Source organism: Scyliorhinus canicula, chromosome 11, assembly GCF_902713615.1.
Source record: "Scyliorhinus canicula chromosome 11, sScyCan1.1, whole genome shotgun sequence".
Classification (NCBI taxonomy): domain Eukaryota; kingdom Metazoa; phylum Chordata; class Chondrichthyes; order Carcharhiniformes; family Scyliorhinidae; genus Scyliorhinus; species Scyliorhinus canicula.
The window spans coordinates 138,812,339-138,830,815 of record NC_052156.1 but is presented as its reverse complement, the minus strand read 5'-3'; the positions used below and the strand labels follow the sequence as shown (position 1 = coordinate 138,830,815).

Here is an 18,477-nt window from a genome sequence, read left to right as displayed (position 1 = left end):
CCTATACCCGTAACCCAACAACCCCTCCCCCCCCCCTTAACCTTACTTTTATTAGGACACTACGGGCAATTTAGCATGGCCAATCCACCTAACCCGCACATCTTTGGACTGTGGGAGGAAACCGGAGCACCCGGAGGAAACCCACGCACACAGGGGGAGGACGTGCAGACTCCACACAGACAGTGACCCAGCCGGGAATCGAACCTGGGACCCTGGAGCTGTGAAGCATTTATGCTAACCACCATGCTACCCTGCTGCCCCAAGGAGTTTAAGCATTTTTTCTACAGATACTAATTTCATTCTACCCACTTTTTAATCTTGGAAAATTCTGCCTCAGACTCTATTTGAACGCTGGTATGTGTGTGTCGCAGGATGCAGGACATGTTTTTACCTTTTTACTAAGTAGTATATTTTATCTGAGTGTGTTTTAAATAACAAAACTAACGACTTACTTTGGAGATCAAGAGTTCTGGCTGGCTTACATTCTTCATTTGGCTTTACATGTGGTCAGTTCACAACGTTTTCAAAATTCAAACCGTTATAACCAACCTTGACAGTGGAAAAGTGAGGAATTTATTCACTCCTGTTGGCTTGGTGATAACATGATCCACTGTGGGCATTGGTTTGATACACATGAAAAATTCTGTTCACCAGCATCTGATTGTTGGTTACAGTTTTATTTTAATTAATAAGGAATTGATAGGACTCGAAGACATTTTGGGACAAAGCTTCCACCTATTAATTTTTCCTGCTGCTTTTTTCTTATTAGTCATACGGCATCTGGTAAGTCAACTATCTGTTTGAAGTTGTCTTACACTGCTTGTTAGAATTTGATGTCATTAGATCTGCCACTTCACCTTTTAGTTAGTTATACTGCAGCTTTTCTGTCAATGCAAAATGAAAAATACCTTGCACTAATCTAAATATTCCATTAAAACTGGGCTATAGCAGTAAGAAACAATTTATTGAAACAGCATCATGACATTTGCAGATATAACACACTGACAGCCAACAGTTTTAATCTCAAAGTGCAACGAAATGCCAAAAAATAGATTCAAAAAGATTGCAGCAAATAACATAAAAATTACCTTTTTAGATGAAATTTTCATAGCTGTGATAGCTGATTGATTCTGCAAAAGAGAAAATGGTTACGATTATTTTAAGGCTAACTTGTATTCATTCTGTATCACCACGTAATATCTGTTTTATGTATTGGTTCATGGCATAACCGTCAACTATATATTTTTTTTTTAAATTTAGATTACCCAATTATTTTTTCCAATTAAGGGGCAGTTTAGCGTGGCCAATCCACCTACTCTGCACATTTTTGGGTTGTGGGGGCGAAACCCACGCAGACACGGGGAGAATGTGCAAACTCCACACGGACAGTGACCCAGAGCCGGGATCGAACCTGGGACCTCAGCGCCGTGAGGCGGTTGTGCTAACCACTAGGCCACCGTGCTGCCCTAACCGTCAACTATATTGCTGTCAATCTGGAAGCACATGCTGACCAGGCTGGGGAAGGACAGCAGATTTCCTCTCCTGCAGAGAATCAGTGAACCAGGTGGATTTTTATGGCAATCTGGTAGTTTCAAAATCATTATTAATGATATTAGCAGGTTATTCCAGATTAATTAATTAATTGAATTAAAATTCCCCAGTTTCCCTGGTTGGATTTGAACTGTGTCTCAGAGGTGCTGCCTGCTCTCTTCTACAAGGCAGTGGCAGGCCCCATCATGGCTGCCATCCACTTTTTCCACTCATGCTTTGCAGGCTGCTCCTGCCTTCTACTAATGTTGAGTGCCACTAATTGGCCACCGAGCTCACTTCCGGCCCAATTTAGGGCATTACATTTGACACTTGCGTCGTAGGCGCAACACAGAAATGGCGTGGGGTCGGAAATTGTTCAGGCATTGGGTTCTCAATTCTGGATTGAAAATCAAGCTTATCGATTCCAATCAAAGACTTAAGTATTACCAATATGAAATTATTTCAATAGTTGTTTCATTTCATACCACCAGCACTCTACAACCAAAACCTAGTTGTTCATTTAGGATTACTTTTAAAGCTGTTTCAATTGACACCAAATAGCTGCCCAAGGTTTCAATCATCCATATGGTGGTAAGCAGGGCTCTGGATGGTTCAGGATAAATTAATCGAAATGCAGGAGCTAATTTTGACATGATTCATATATTTGAGTGACAGGTGTGTCCTCTAAGTTCATTTTTAGGGCTCTTGCCTTTGAAAGATTTAACTTTATAAGTGCATATTGGACACAAGACTATTGATTCTATTGATTTATTCCACCCTGCTAGTATCAAATTTAAATGATCCGTATTTAATGGGAAACAGAATGCAAAATAAGTGCTTTATTCCATAAAAAGTGACACGTTGAAATTCTTCATTAAAGCAAAAATTTAGTGTCGACATTTTGGATTGCATTTTCTGGGAGTACAATCTGAGATCACAAATGTTTCTGTGTCTCCAACTGGGATACATACTTTAGTACAAAAACTATGTAAATTTAAATATTAAATAGTAAATATTTTGGCAGCCTGAGCGTTCCAGCAGTTGAGATTTGGGCTCCTAATCAGAAGATCACAAATGCAAGTTCCACTGGCTGCCTGTCTCTTGCACTCATTTTCCTCAGTTGGGTGAGGTCCATGTGTTTTCCTCAGCCAAGCTGTCCTACTAAATGTGATGTAACAGAAAGGCATTGCACTCTGGGGAGAATGAAAAGTAACAGAGTTTTGCTGGGTCCTCCTTTGATTGCTGCAGCCTCTGTCGAAGGGAAGGCACAGCTGTGATGATGACTGGCGTGGAAATATCTCCAGCTCACCTCGTCAACATGTCATTTTAAAATTGCATTAACTCTGGCCTTACAGCTGTTTTTTTTGCACATTTTTACTTTGTTAAATAATGTACATTCTTACTTCAAAATCAAATTAGTCTCACTTGATTGAATTTATATAATTAAGAGATCCGGAAAATAACAGGAAACATTAAAACACATTAAGTGCTTTCTAGTAATGATAAAAATTCACAATTTTTTCATTAGCAAATTATAGTGACAGAATTCCTTTCCTTTTTTAACTTGCTTACAAACTGTTTGTGACACTGTCTAAAAGATTAATGCAATGTTATAGTGAGAACCAATTTAGTCAGAGCATGCTACAGACAAGAATGCAAGGACCTCATATGGTTCCATTAAATATCATAATCATGTTCAAGCAGTTTATAAATATTTGGCGACCTGAGAATGTATTACTGTCTTTATCTCACTCTAATCATCAACATCACTGTCCTGGTGGTTACCTTTGGTCAGAAACATTAATACAATGGCTACAAGAACAGGTTGGAGACTGGAATTCTGTGGGGAGTTACTCACCCCCAGGCGGGATTCCCTAACTCCCCGCCAAGTTGGAGAATCCCCCGGGGGGGGGGGGCTTTATGAATCCCGCCCCGCCACTCTGACGCCGGCTACCGTATTCTCCAGCGCCAGTTTTCGAGCGGGGTTGGGGTTTACGCCACGCTGGTCGGGGGTCGTTGGCAGCGCCCCCCCCCCCCCCCCCCGGAAATTCTCCAGGCCCCGATGGGCCGAGCGGCCGCCAGTTCCTGGCCAGTCCCGCCGACATGAAATGGATCTGGTCCCACACAGCGGGACCTCGCTGGTAGGCCGTCTAGTGGAGTCCTTGGGGGGACGCAGGGGGGATCCGACCCGGGGGGGGGGGGGCACGGTGGCCTGGTTGGCGATTGGTGCCCACCGATCTGCGGGCTGGCCTGTACCGTGGGGACACTCCTTCCTTCTGCGCCAGCCTCTGCAGGGCTCTGCCATGGCCGGCACGGAGAAGAACCCCCCTGGCCGGTCTGCGCATGCGCGGAACCACGCTGACGGTTCTGCGCATGCGCCAACTCGCGCTGGCCTTTCACCGCCATTTGGCGTGGCACCAATTCCGCCGGCGCTGGCCTAGCCCCCGGAAGTGCGGAGAATTCCGCAACTTCTGGTTGACCCGACGCCGGAGTGGTTCGCGCTGTTCTTGACGCCGGCGTCGGGCCATCCCGCCAATTGTGGGAGAATACCGCCCTATGACTCCAAATACTGTCGACCATCTACAAGCTAAGAATCCAGAATGTGCTGGAATACTGTCCATTTACCAGGATGAGTGCAGCTCCAACAACCCTCAAGAAGTTCGACCACCCAGGTCAAAGTAGCCTACTGAAGAGTGACTAAGTAACCTGGGACTATACTTATTGGAATTTAGAAGAATGAGGGGGATCTTATAGAAACATATAACATCATGAAGGGAATGGATAGCAAAGAAGCAGGGAGGTTGTTTGCACTGGGGGGTGAAACTGGAACTAGGGGGCATAGCCTCAAAACAAGGGGAGCAGATTTAGGACTGTGTTGAGGAGGAACTTCTTCACCCAAAGGGTCGTGAATCTGTGGAATTCCCTGACCAGTGAATCAGTTGAGGCTACCTCATTAAATGTTTTTAAGGCAAAGGTAGTTTTTTCAACAGTAAAGGAATAAAAGATCACGGTGAGCGGGTGGGTAAGTGGAGCTGAGTCCGCAAAAAGATCAGCCATGATCTTATTGAATGGCGGAGCAGGCTCGAGGGGCCAGATGGCCCACTTCTGCTCCTAGATCTTATGTCCTTATGTTCTTATGCTCATTCACCATCTTAAACATTCATTCCCTTCACCACCACCAGCAACCTGTATCATCTACAAGGGGTTTGACAGGAACTTGACAAGTCCCGGCTGACAGTACCTTCTAAATTTATAACCAATATGACCTAGAAGAACAAGGACCCATGGGGACACCACCACCTGTAAGTTCCCCTCCAAGTCACACACATCCTGACTTAGAGCTATATTGCCGAACCTTCACTATCTTTCGGGAAGGAATTCCAGGATTCTGACCAAACAGAACTATGGCTGTACCTCACAAAATCATGGAATCACAGAACTGTTATGGTACAGAGGGAGGCCATTCAGCCCATCATGTCTGCACCTGCCTTTTCCCCGTAGCCTTGCACATTGCTTCTATTCAAATAATCATCTAATTCCCTCTTGAACGATTGAGCCGACCTCCACCACACTTCCAGGGAGTGTATTCCAGACCCTAACAACTTGCTGTGTGAAAATGTTTTTCCTTTTAGTACGTGGATTAATGTTTAAACAATAATGAAATATAGCCATGCAACTTTTAAATGTTACAAAATGTCTGTTCGACAGAACATAAGTTCACAATTGTGACCATCGACACCAACCACAAATAACAGAAGGACTGAACTAATTGTTCCAAAAGAAGAATGGTGCATGAATAGAACAGATTGGTGGCTCAGGAGCAGAGATTAAAGTGGGGGCCAAAAACAATTACTTCACTGTTCCCAATATTTAATTGGAGGACATTTCTACATGCCCAATACAGGTTGCTGGACAAGTTGCGTTACACTTAGAGTCACATATGATCATGGGTGGGATTAAGTGGGCCTGAAAAATATTGTGAGTGGCCAAAAACGTGATTTGGGCCACGTGATTTCAGAATGTGATCTTCCCGGGCCCTCCCTGATGATGTGATCAGGTCCACCCCCAGGAAGGTTGTGAATCTGATTTTCATCAATTTGAATGCATTTTAATGTACTTGTAAAGTTGAATCATCAGACCTCATTGAATCTTCTCACCGACCGAGCATGCCACACGGACGCAAATTAATACTGCTTTTTAAAAACAGGAGCCAGGTCCATGACCTCCGAGAGGGATGAAGGAGGTGAGCGCAGCCTCTCAATCTAGCACCAGGGAGTCCAAAGGACAGAGCCCGCTTCCCAGATCCACGGTGGGGGTGGGGGGGGGGCGAGTACGTTGCGCCAATTATCCACCGCCCTGCATTGCTCCGTTCCCCACCGGCTGAATTCCCGATGACGAGGGTTGCGTGTGCTCACACTGTCCGGGAACCATGCGTGGTGGCGAACTGAGTTCGCCGCCGCCACATTGGGGGGAGGGCCGATCCACGGGCAGGGCTTTATTTGGGTTGGGGGGCACTGTGGGCGGGTGGTCCGGGGCGCACGTGCGGCCCAAGGGGGGCACTACTTTTGCGGTCTGGGTCCGCGGGCTGAGTTGCATGGCCACTGCAGGCTACCGCTGTGCATATGCACGGCCGCGGAACCAGAAATCGGCAGCTAGAGGTGCGAGTTCTATGCTGCCTCCCTGCTAGCCCCAGCAAAACGTGGAATTGGTGGCCATTTCACGCCAGTTTTCCTGGTGTAAAACACCACTGTTTTCACGCCGCTGTGAGGACTTAGTCTCCAAAAACGGAGAATCCAGCTCCACGTTTCACGGATAAAAGTTTGAGTCCAAGGGATTGTGTCTGCATATGAGTTGCCTGCCATAGGGGATCTATTAGCCCAAAGATGGACTTCACCTTCCAGTTGACCATGAGGGATGGGCGACCATAGTAACCTCCTGTCAGAACCTCCAGTGATGTAGAGAATAAGGGAGGAAACAACCTGATGGGAGGCCAGGGGGACTCTGATGGAATGAGGGCATTGACCAGGGTCCATCATGCAATGGAGCTCGGAGAGCACCAGCGATGTGAGTGAATTTTAGGATCAGGTGTGGGGTTGGCTGCTTCCAGGATTGGGAGGCCAATGGGTGAGGGTAACTACTGAAGTTAAGCGACTGTGACACCAACCTGACGGTTTCACTCTCATTCCTTGCAGCTTACCGAGAGACATCGGCATGGGGCCAGTGGAGCTGGAAATTCTGCGTATTTCAATGGTAGAGGAACACAGACCCCAGCAACAATGAGCGGCAGCACCCAGGGAAAACCCAGCGGCACAAGACCAAGGGCCCACAGGACAGGCTGAAGGTCCGGAGGCTGCACCACCCAAACAAGGTGCTCGAAGACACAAAAGGAGACTGGTGGGAATACAGGACCCGTGTGTCCTTCATGGAGCTGTCAGACAAAATGTGCTGTAGGAGACTCCACCTCACCAGGGACACTGTGGGTACCTGTGGCATATTCTTTCCAACTCAGTGCCACACGGAGGTGGCTATCACCCGGTCCTTGTGGCCATGACGATCACGGTAGCTGTCAACTATGCGACGGGATCATTCCAGGACTCCACGGTTGACGTGTGCAACATCTTGCAGTAATCCACCCATAAGTACATCAGTGAGGTGACAGGTGCACTCTATGCAAGAGCATCGGACTTCATTCATTTTGACATAGAAGGACCAGCTGAGGGATTGGCCCCCATAGCTGGTCTGCCACAGTTGCCTTGGGCGATCGACTGTACCTATGCCGCCCTACATGTCCTGTGGTATCAGGGAGGCCCCTTCAACAACTGGAAGAGGTTCCACTCCCACAATGCCTAGAAACACTGGTATTGCTGCATTATCTTGTTCGCCCTGTGTCACCCTGTTCTGCCCGCCGCCCCTGAGTTGTGTGGGTATCAGAAAGGGGGAATTCAGATGGGTTGGTCACTCCCAGATTCTCCTGGGTGAAAGGCCCCAGGAAGTGCTCCAGGTTCCTGCTCCCTCTGGGTGCTCATGGGCCCCTGGGTTGCTCCATAGGAGGTAAGAACAGCTGGAGAGAGCTCCAGAAGACTAAATGTCATCTGGTGCTGCCAGCCTTGGAAGCCCGTCATTATCTGCATCATGGTGTTGAACCCCTCAGTCATGGTCTTCATGGTCTTCTCCCCATCATGGATCTGATATCTTTCCCCAGGCCTTCCACTGTGGAATGCAACCCTTGCAGTGTTGGCCTGCGTGCCACGCATTGCCGGCAACATCTCCTGTGACAGAAAGCTTCAGGACTCCTCCATTTGGCCTGGCAGTCGCAGAGGTTTCGCTGACACCCCCTCCTGGTATTCTCGGCTCTGCCTTTGCATCTCCAGCGGCTGAGCGATGTACGTGTCCAAAGGAACGGCATCTGCCTGGGGCACAGCTGTGTCCTGGGATCCAGCAGACCTCCGACTGTCCGATCCTGGGACGTTCCTGCCTCCACCTGATGTGAATCAGAAGCTGTGTGATGCTCACCAGATAGTGACCCAGACGCCTGACTGCTAAGTTCGCCCACTGAGGTGTGAGTCTCTGCAATGGTGGATGGTACAGGTGATAGCTGTGATGCTTCATCTGTTTCTTAATGAAATTTCCTCTGAGGTGGGGTCGAGGGGGAGCAGTGGGGCACTGCTGGGAGATGAGCCAGGCACTTTGGTTAATGTTCCTGCAAGGCAGAGGCCATGGTTTTAGAACAAGATCTACTCAAGGGTTTGGGCTATGAAACATTCACTTGAGATTGGTCATCTGGAGGAAGGTGCAATGGCTCCTCACTTTTCTCTGCAGTTTAATCTCGCTCACAGTGCAGGCCCGTTCCTGCTCCTCCCCTGCAAGCTTTATGCCCCACCTCATCAGGATTTTCAGCTCCGGCATCCACCGCTTGTTTTCTCTCTCAGTGGTTGTGGTGAGCATCACACCTTAGGCGTGGCGTTTTTCACGTGGGGAAATATTTTTTCCAAAGTGCCTAGAGATTGCAATCTGGTTCAAGCTACAGCGGTCAGTGGGAATTGTACCGAATTTCATGTCAAAAATTACACCTTGCTACTTTATGAGAAAATTCCACCCTATGTTCCTCAGTTTCATAATGAAACGATAAATCAGGCAGCCAGACTAATGGAATATTATTGTTTAGATTCCAGCACTCCCTGATCAGCATATTTTCCTCAAATAAAAAGATAAATTATTTTTTAGAGCACAAAATAAGTTGTAAAAAGCCTTTTTGAAAGAAACCAGTGAGATGAGGGAGACGGATAGGAGGAAGGAGTGAGCGAGGGGAGGAAGAAAGAAGTTGATGGTTCGAGGGCATCTTTTCCCCTCGCCACTGGGGACTCGTGGGATTGGTTGTACAGATGTGCGGCGGCAGCAGAAAGGATAAGGAGGCAGAGGTTGGGTGAGCAGTTCAAAGGGTAAGATGCAGTAGTTGTTGTGTGAGTGAAGGGAGTTGAGGGGTGGAAGAGGTAAGTTTTGCGGGTATGATGGAGCAGGATGGTGAGAAGCAGGAGTGGTCGGAGTAGGAGATCAGAGTGTAGTTGCCGGGAGCCACACTATCATTTCATCCCACTACAAAGACAACCTGTGGCTTTTGGTGGCTTTTTTCTCACCACATGGCACCACACAACCTATAGTCTCTCACCGAAATTGGAAGAAGATAAAACAAAGATACAGAAGGATAAGCAGAATAGAAATGGACGCGGGGGTGGGGGGGGGGGGGGGGGGGGGGATGTATCACTGGTTTGTTTTATATTTCATATATTGATTCTCCTCAGAGCAACATGGACATTACAGTAAGTCTTCAACAGGTTACATTTCTTTAAAATATCTCCTTTAATGGAAATAAAGGCAGAATGTGCACTTTTAAAATAAGGGCTGTATAATGCCCACACAATCTAATCCAAATATCGCTTCCTCTATCCCCACTTCACCTGAAAGCTGTACTGTTTTGACCCACTTGTCTCGCGATTATGTGTGGCTGGACCACTTGGGAAGCAGTATAAACGACAAGAGGCTGGATTCTCCGCAACCCAATCCTGAAATCACGGCCGGAGCCAGGGTGGAGAATCTCCGAGTACGTCGCGGCCATTGCTGGAGGCCCACCCCGCCATTCTTCGCTCCTGACCAGCCAAAGTCCCGACGGCGTGGATCTAATGTGGTTCTGCCGGTCGGGATACTAGCGTGTTCACGGTCGCCATGATCGGGGACGGGCCGATCGGAGGGCAGGGCTTTATATGGCACCGGACAAATTTTGGGCGGGCGGTCCGGGTCGGGCACGCGGCCGATCGGGGCACTATTTGGAGGGTCCAGCTCCGTGGTCTGAGTCCGCCATGGAGCCCGGCGTGGCTGGTGGAGGCCGCCGGCATGCCCATGAGCGGCTTCTGACCCGGAGGTGTCCAAAAGCTGCAAACCTCCCGACGGTTCATTGCTAGCTCGCTGGAGGGCTATGGACATGTGGCCCTTTCACGCCAGGTTTTCTGTTGAGAAAGGCCTCAATTTTTATGACAACGTGGGGACATAGTCCCAAAAACAGATAATCCAGCCCAATGTTTCTGCTCAAATAAAGATGGGAACTTGGGAGAATAGCATGGAAATTCCCACAGTTCAGAAAACCCTCCAGAACTGTGCTGCAATCTCCATGTAGGAACTGAAGATTAATTTCCAGGACATTGCCACAAGCTATCCATCAAAATGGCTTCAAAGAACAGTATATAATTTTGCCATTTATTTTGAAAATGAATTAACTAGAAAAATATTGGCAATGGGAATAAAAATGTTGTTCGACTGACAGTCACACATCATCACCTCAGCTGACTGAGAGCAAGGCTATGTAACATGAGAATGGTCATGTGGCCTGATCGATGCTGGAAGCTGTGGGAATTGGCGGCAGGGGATCATGGGATGAAACCACCAGGAATTGCGCCAACCAGAGTTGGCCAACATACTTACCTGTGTGCTGGGACACGGGAGATCAGCTCGTGCTTTAAATAAATCGTTCATTTTATGAACATTCAAATTACTCTTTTATATCAAGTACTTTTCGAAACTGCTGCCGCATACTCCACCCCAAACTGTTTCTTCCTAAGTGTTCCAAATGTTGACAAGAACTACAGAACTACCACATGTTGGAAAGGAGATTGGATCATGGGGATATTAGTTGCAGGATTTCAAGGAATTATATGAGTGCGTTTATTGTTGCTATTTAATTTAAACACCTTTACACACAACATCGACAGTTGCCTGAAATATATGTCCAATGTTTGTGAAAGCAGAATAAGTAAATGATGTGATAAATAAACTTCACTTTGAATCTCAACAGGCCACAGTCTGTGCAGCGTTAACATGCATACGCACCCCATGAGTCCAACATTAAACCCAGAGCATTCTACTTCAAAGCATAAATGGTTTGGCAGCCTAAAGAAAAATGATAGATCTTTGGGGACTTGTATAATTAGCAGCACGCTCTGCACGTCTTCTGGTTTGATACTGAAACAGCAGTTTGAATGCAAAAGAGAGGCCTGATTATTTCCACATGGGCCTGCCACACGGCACCTCACGCTCTCTGTTTCTGATTTTGACCAACATCTTTTCACCTACGCAACCCTGCTGAGTTAAACTTGGAAAGACGTCCTTACAAATTCCAATCTAATAAATAAAATCTGGCAGCGCTGCTCAACTTGCTCCGATAGAAATACTGAGTCAGACCTCAAAAACTTCCATCTCTTCCAAGATAAGCTCTTCATTAGCTGATGCATTTTTCGGCAGAACAACAATTTTCTGGATCGTTCCCTTATCTGAAAGACACATTGGAAAAAAATGCCTTAACAAAATGAAAATCGGTTCAAGTGGGACACTGAGATTCATTATTGATTACAATTTTTGAGTGTGGTTTGATTAACTGTTAAATGTTTGCCGCGATTTTCCATGCTAGGTGTAGTAGTGTAACGCTAATTTGGCGATGGTACAAAATGGGCCATAATGGTCTCATGGAAGGCAAGCAGCAATTATGACCTTTGAGGATCTTCCACCGAGTGACAAGGTCTCCTCAGAAGCACCTAGTACAAAACCACATCCACTTCAGCCACAGTTAAATGTCGGTCAAATACACAGTAGCATAGTGGTTAGCATTATGGCTTCACAGTGCCAGGGTCCCAGGTATGATTCCCAGCTTGGGTAATTGTCTGTGCGGAGTCTGCACATTCTCCCCATGTCTGCGTAGGTTTCCTCCGGTTGCTCTGGTTTCCTCCCACAAGCCCCGAAAGACGTGCTTTTAGGTAATTTGGACATTCTGAATTCTCCCTCTGTGTACCCGAACAGGCGCCGGAGTGTGGCGACTCACAGTCACTTCATTGCAGTGTTAATGTGAGCCTACTTGTGACAATAAAGATGATTATTATTATAAAAATACTTGGTTGCCGGGCAACCTCCCTAAGGGCTGTGTATTGTATGTTGGTCAGACTTCCTTTCACTTCATTTTTAACGGTGATTTCTTCAGTCTGTCTCTCTGTTAGTCTGGGCACATGTGGAACAGAAAGAAAAATTGGGAGAAGTGTATATCAGTTAGTCAATCCATTAATGCCCATTTTACTCAAATGTCAGAAGTTAAAAATGTCCGCTGGTGGGCCTGAAATGTGTCATATGTCGGCCTGAAGTGAAATGTGTGCTGTTGCTACATAATTTTTCATGGAAAGTGCATCATCATTGTCACACATAGCTTCAGTTGCAGAAGGAGCAACTCTGGTGGTTGGTTGTCATACCACAATGATACAAATATTCATAGGTGGAATATAAAGGGAGGCAGACAATTGAAAGGGGATAGGATAAAAAGAAATCCTTCCTGCAAAGATGCTGAGCAGCATTTGCCCAGGTTAATAGAGGGACAAACTTTAGAATTACAGGCAAAAATAAAATGAAAAGATGTCCAAGATCCAAGCTGTCGGTAAGTGACCGAGCAACTTACCGTTTGACTTCTATTTAATTGTGGATGAAGGGAAGGTGGCTCAGTACTGGGTGCTTGTGAGGAAACTGGCATTCCTTGTCACTATGAGGCACCACTCTCAAAGGTCATAATTGCAGCATGTCTACAAGGAGGTGGAGATAGGATTCAGGTTGCTACCACTATGCTATCTTAGCAACTTATGGCATGGCTCTGCATTTCATTTTGTTTCATGGTGACATCTTTCCAGCATTATTATTACATAGTTGTAATATTTTATGTTTGGCGGGTGGCATCTTATTGGATATGATCAATCAGGCTTTCCTGACTGTCAGTATCCATATATACCCATTTTATTAGGAACACAGAAGTAGGAGCTTTGTTCTTGTGATGCTTTGGCTAAAGAAACTTGCATGGCCACCGGATGTCACAAAACACTTTCAAGTACCTTTGAAATATAATCATTGTTATAATGTAGGAAATACAACAGACAATTTACACGCAGCAAATTCACACAGACAACAATGTGATAATGACCAGCTAATACATCTTGTGATGTTGGTTAAGGAATAAATATTGGCTCGCTGGCTAGGGATAACCCTCTGTTCTTTGTTGAAATACTGCCAAGGGACCTTTTATGTCTACCTGACAGGGCAGAATGGGCCTTTGTTTAACATCTTTGACAGTGCAGCAGTCCCAAAGTCCTCTACTGGAGTGTCAGCCGAGATTTCTTTGTGCTGCAAGTGCTGGAGGGGGCCTGGACCCCACTACCTTCTGATTCAGAGGCACGAGTGCAAGCTAAGCAAACTAAGCCATAACTGACAGCAAACAAACAAGAAAAAGTTTCTCAATGGCAGCTGTATTGCTTTAATGCAAGGCTATTTGTTGGGGTTTTGACATTTTTGACATCTTACCTGTGCCAAGGAAGAGGACATGATACCTTCCATCTGCAGCCTTCACCCGGTCTACTACTATCTTGGTGTACTTGTAATCGGTGTTGATCCTTACAATCAGAGGCTGCTTATTAATTGGATAAACAGCGTTATACATCATAGGATGATTCCGGATAAATGTAACCACGTCATCTGGAAAATCCTTTGTTGACAATGTGTTTGGTGTAAATGCTCCTCCAGGGCACTAACAATGGAAGATGAAGACAAGAATATCATATAAAGCAGGCAAAAATCTGTTTCATTAAATTCCAAAGACATTAATGTTCCTTGGTTGTCTCAGTTTTTGATTTAAATTATGTGATTCTTGTGGTTTTTATTTTAGTTATTTGAACTGATACGTCATGCCTATTAATTGTCTTCTGCTGCAATCAACTAGGTATTCATAAATATTAAATTTAAGCATTGGTTCTGTTTGAAATGAATCAGAGTTTACACCATTCATTCATGAAATGCAATGATAAAACATCCCTGACAACCTACACTTTACATAACAGAAGAATTAAAATCATTTGGGCAGGCATTTTGAATTTCTTTAGACAATAGAGAGTAGAACAGCTGGATAGCATAGTTTTATCAGCACGTGTTATGATGAAAAGTGGGAATTTGTAAAGAGGAAAACAGTTTATCCCTCTGGTGACAGGTGTTGTAGGAGCCTTCCATTTTGTGGGACTAAATTCTCATTGTAGGACAACTGACATAACCAGTGAATTTTTACTTTGTTGTCTAATTGTGAAAGCTGTGGCATTGCCTTTCACCCAAACACAACCTTCATTGACATTTTTGAGTGTGGCCAGGATAGGGCAGCACGGTAGCATAGTGGCTAGCACTGTGGCTTCACAGCACCAGGGCCCCAGGTTCGATTCCCTGCTAGGTTACTGTCTGTGTGGAGCCTGCACGTTCTCCCCGTGTGTGCGTGGGTTTCCTCTGGGTGCTCCGGGTTCCTCCCACAGTCCAAAGACGTGCAGGTTAGGTGGATTGGCCATGATAAATTCTCGTTAGTGTCCAAAAGGGTTAGGAGGGGTTATTGAATTAGGGGGATAGGGTGGAAGTGAGGGCTTAAGTGAGTCGGTGCAGGCTCGATGGGCCGAATGGCCTCCTTCTGCACTGTATGTTCAATGTTCTTGAAGAATATTTTTTATTTCTTCCTGGAACAAAGGTTCAAAACAAACCCAGACCAAAGGGCGGAAAGTCTCCAAATCTGTCATCTCTCTGCATGAAACATGTTTGATCAGTTTCAATGAGGTTTATAGTGAACTATAACCTCCAGAGCAAAGGAATTTCGGACTAATCAGCAATGCTACTTTGAAGAGCCTGAGCAATGGTAGTTAGGTGTGGGAATTGGGGAAAAGCTCTGTGTTCTTTTGATGTCGGAATGGAGCACATTATTAGGGAAAATAGAAGGAGCTTTGTTCTGAGATTAGTTATGCTATACCTAATGTGACACTGAATGCTTTGCACTGTCACTAAGGGCTAACTTTTCCTGGGTGTGTTGCAGTTCCAACGTCAGGATAAATTCCGGGTTGGGAGCCGGGAAGTGGCCAAGATGGGACTGTGGAGGTCATCTTCCCAGAAGCAGACAATTAAGAAGCTGCGCCCGAAATACCCAACCAATTAGGAAATGTTCTAGCATCAGAAGATCCAATGAGCATGCCCGCAGCACAGGACAGCTGACGCCCCCCCCCCCAGGAGGCTTCAATGGTTTCCCCAGCCTGCGACTGAGTGATGCCCTCCAAGATGCTCCTGGGTTTGGCACTCAGTGAATTGTTATTCATTGGGAAAGTCCTAAAGCAGGAAACCAGTGCTGCGTCTCGCAAGATCACTCAGAAGTAGAACCTTAAGGGGGATGACCCAACATGCTATTTTCTAATTTTGCTCCTGCTAACCTGCCTCTGAGATCAGGAACATTCAGCCCTGAGTATTGGAAAAAAATCCTCACAGAAAGAACATGGCTGGAATTCTCCCATCTCGGGACTAAGTCCTGTGGCGGGGGAGGGAGAGTGGACTATTTCCCGCTGTGGAGGCAAACAAACCAAATCTTCTGGTGTGACCTTGTTAATTATGCACCTGATGTTTGGGTGACAGGGCAGAACTGGATGGCATGTTGTCCACTGCCATGCATAGGCATCATATTGGAAAGGCGTCCAACATCACTGACCCATGTTTGGAAGATCCACACCCTCCAGGGCAACAACAACTCTGGAATGTCCATCTGTGGATGCTCTCCCCCCCCCCCCCCCCTCCCCCCACCATCCCCATTCACTGCTGTGGTGCTCCAGGGTCTAGGGTTGCTGGTGGCCCCATCCCGAACTCTGGAGGCAGCAACAGGCATTGTTCAGATGAGACCTGACATCTGTGCGAACATGTTGTTACGACTGTATTTTGCGCCAACGTGTTTTCCTGTTGGTATCGTGAAGAATCTGGCATGGGGGATTGGGCCTTCATATGCATCTGATTAACAGGGTGAAAATGAATTCCATGCCGGCCTCCAGTGGATTTTCCAACCCACCATGGCGGGCGCAAGTGGAAGACTCCGTTGTAAACTCACGCTGGCATAAAACCGATTTCTGGCCATCCCGTCATATTCTCCCCCCACACCCACCACCGAACCCGCCAGCAGGGGCTTAGAAGAATTCCGCCCCAGGTTTTGCAAAGTGCCACATGAAGAGGAAACACTGGCCTGGCTTGTTTGGAGCAATTAGTCCATGACTGCATTCTAGCCTCTATAAACAGGTAAATGCTTTTAAATAATTCTCCATTTTATTTGCTGGATATTTGTTCCTCTCTTTACAGGATCACAGAATATTACGGTGCAGAAGGAGGAGGTCAGGTCCATCATTTCTGTATCAGTTCTTAAATTACCAACCCGTACCTCCTACTCTGTTTCTATTCAATACACCACACCACACAATACTGCCTACACCACACTTCCAGACAGTGCATTCCAGATCCAAACCACTCACTGTGTGAAAAAGTTTTTTCTCACATGAGAAATCAGTTTAAGTCTATGCCCTCTCGTTCTTGATCCTTCGATGAGTGTGAATAGGTTTTCCTATCTACTTTGTCCAACCCTTTCATGATTTTAAACATGGTGGCACAGTGGTTAACACTGCTGCCTCACAGCACCAGGTTTGATTCCGACCTTGGGTGACTGTGGAGTTTGTACATTCTCCTCATGTCTGCATTGATTTCCTCCTGGTGCCCTGTTTCCTCTCACAGTCCAAAGATGTGCAGGTTAGGTGGATTGGCCATGTTAAATTGGCCCTTAATGTCTAATGATTAGGTGGGGATAGGGCAGGGGAGTGGGCCTAGGTAGGGTACTCTTTCAGAGGGTCGGTGCTGACTCAATGGGCCGAATGGCCTCCTTCTGCATTGTATGGATTTTATGATACTATCACACCTCCCCTTTGCCTTCTTCTCTCCAAGGAGAATAGTGTTAACCTCTCCAATCTATCCACATAATTGAAGTTTCTCATCCTTGGAACCATTTTTGTAAACCTCTTCTGCACGTTCTCCAGTGTGTTCACACCCTTTGTAAAGAGTGGCACCCGGAACTGTATATTCCAGCTGAGGTCGAATTAGAGTCTTCTTCAAGTTCAACAGAGCCTCCTTGATTCTGTTCTCAATGCTCATATTAGTAAAGCCCAGGGGCGCGATTCTTCGCACCGGCGGAAAATCGCGAAGTTGGCCGTGAAAACGGCCGAGTTTTTTATTTTTTTTTTATTTTAAAATAAATTTAGAATATCCAATTCATTTTTTCCAATTAAGGGGCAATTTAACATGGCCAATCCACCTACCCTGCACATCTTTGGGTTGTGGGGGTGAAACCCACACAGACACGGGGAGAATGTGCAAACTCCTCACAGACAGTGACCCAGGGCCGGGATTCGAACCCGGGTCCTCAGCGCCGTAGGCAGCAATGCTAACCACTGTGCCACCGTGCCGCCCCAAACGGCCGAGTTTTGCGACGGCCCGACACGACCCATTTCCCGAGGTATTCACGTCCGGGAAATGGGCTAGGAACGGGGCCGCGTCAATCACGTGCGCGATGACGCCGGAACGCGGCGACGCTACGGACACGCCCACGTGACGCAGCCCGACACCGTAAAAAGGCGCGGGCGAGCACAGAAACTGTAGGCCAGGATGTCGGAGCTGAGGAGAGCAGCCCCGCGATTTGTGGAGGCTGATGTAGAGATGTTGCTCGATTCCATCGAGCAGAGGAAGGGCATCATCTGCCCGCGTAAAGGGCATCGCCACCCTGCCAGCGCGGTCGCCAGGCCTGGCGTGAGGTTGCTGCTGCCGTCAGTGCTGTGGGGCAGACCCCTCGCTCAGCAGAGCAATGTCGGAAGAAGATGCACGACCTCACTAGGTCTGCCAGGGTAAGTGCCAAGAGGGTGCACCCGGGGCACAACCATCCCTCCCCCCTTTACTTAATCACCCACCTCCTCCCCTGGCACGGGGGGTGGAGGGGGATTGTGGCAGAGTGAGTTGAGGGTGGTTCACAAAGTTGTCACAGACCCAGCGCTCTGGCCCCCGTGGAGAGATGCAATCTTCTTATTACAACTTGACCCCCAAACTGTACCAGTATCTGAACGGACTGCTGATACCTGCCATATTGTAATGATCTACCTATGCCCCCTCCCCCAACAGGACAAGACCGCTCACAACACCCATGAGCAGAACAAGACGGGAGGGGGTTCGCCCATCTTGCGGCCCCTCACCACTTATGTGCAGAGGGCCCTGGACCTTGTTGGCGGATCTGCTACTCGGGAGATCGCGCAATGCGAGGTTGGCGGAGCTGCAACAAGTGAGACAACCCTGCACAACAAAAACCCCCCCTCCCCCATCCTCTGTCCCTTCACACACCCTGCCCACTGGGATACCCCCCCCCCCCCCCCCCAATCCTCTGTCCCTTCACACACCCTGCCCACTTGGACACCTCCCCCATCCTCTGTCCCTTCACACACCCTGCCCACTTGGACACCTCCCCCATCCTCTGTCCCATCACACACCCTGCCCACTGGGATACCTCCCCCA

At 47.1% G+C, this 18,477-nt stretch overlaps 1 protein-coding gene across 10 annotated transcripts in view; it reads right to left on the bottom strand.

The window, feature by feature from the left end:
- sema3c (sema domain, immunoglobulin domain (Ig), short basic domain, secreted, (semaphorin) 3C) overlaps window positions 1–18,477 on the bottom strand; it is a 191,747-nt gene that overhangs the window by 27,426 nt on the left and 145,844 nt on the right. For all 10 annotated transcript variants that reach the window (XM_038811493.1, XM_038811489.1, XM_038811488.1 and 7 more), the window contains 3 exons: window positions 13,405–13,627; window positions 11,260–11,348; window positions 1,089–1,130 (listed from right to left, as the gene is read on the bottom strand). In XM_038811493.1, the coding sequence (XP_038667421.1) occupies window positions 1,089–1,130; window positions 11,260–11,348; window positions 13,405–13,627 (354 nt within the window). The remainder of the gene's footprint in view (window positions 1–1,088; window positions 1,131–11,259; window positions 11,349–13,404; window positions 13,628–18,477) is intronic.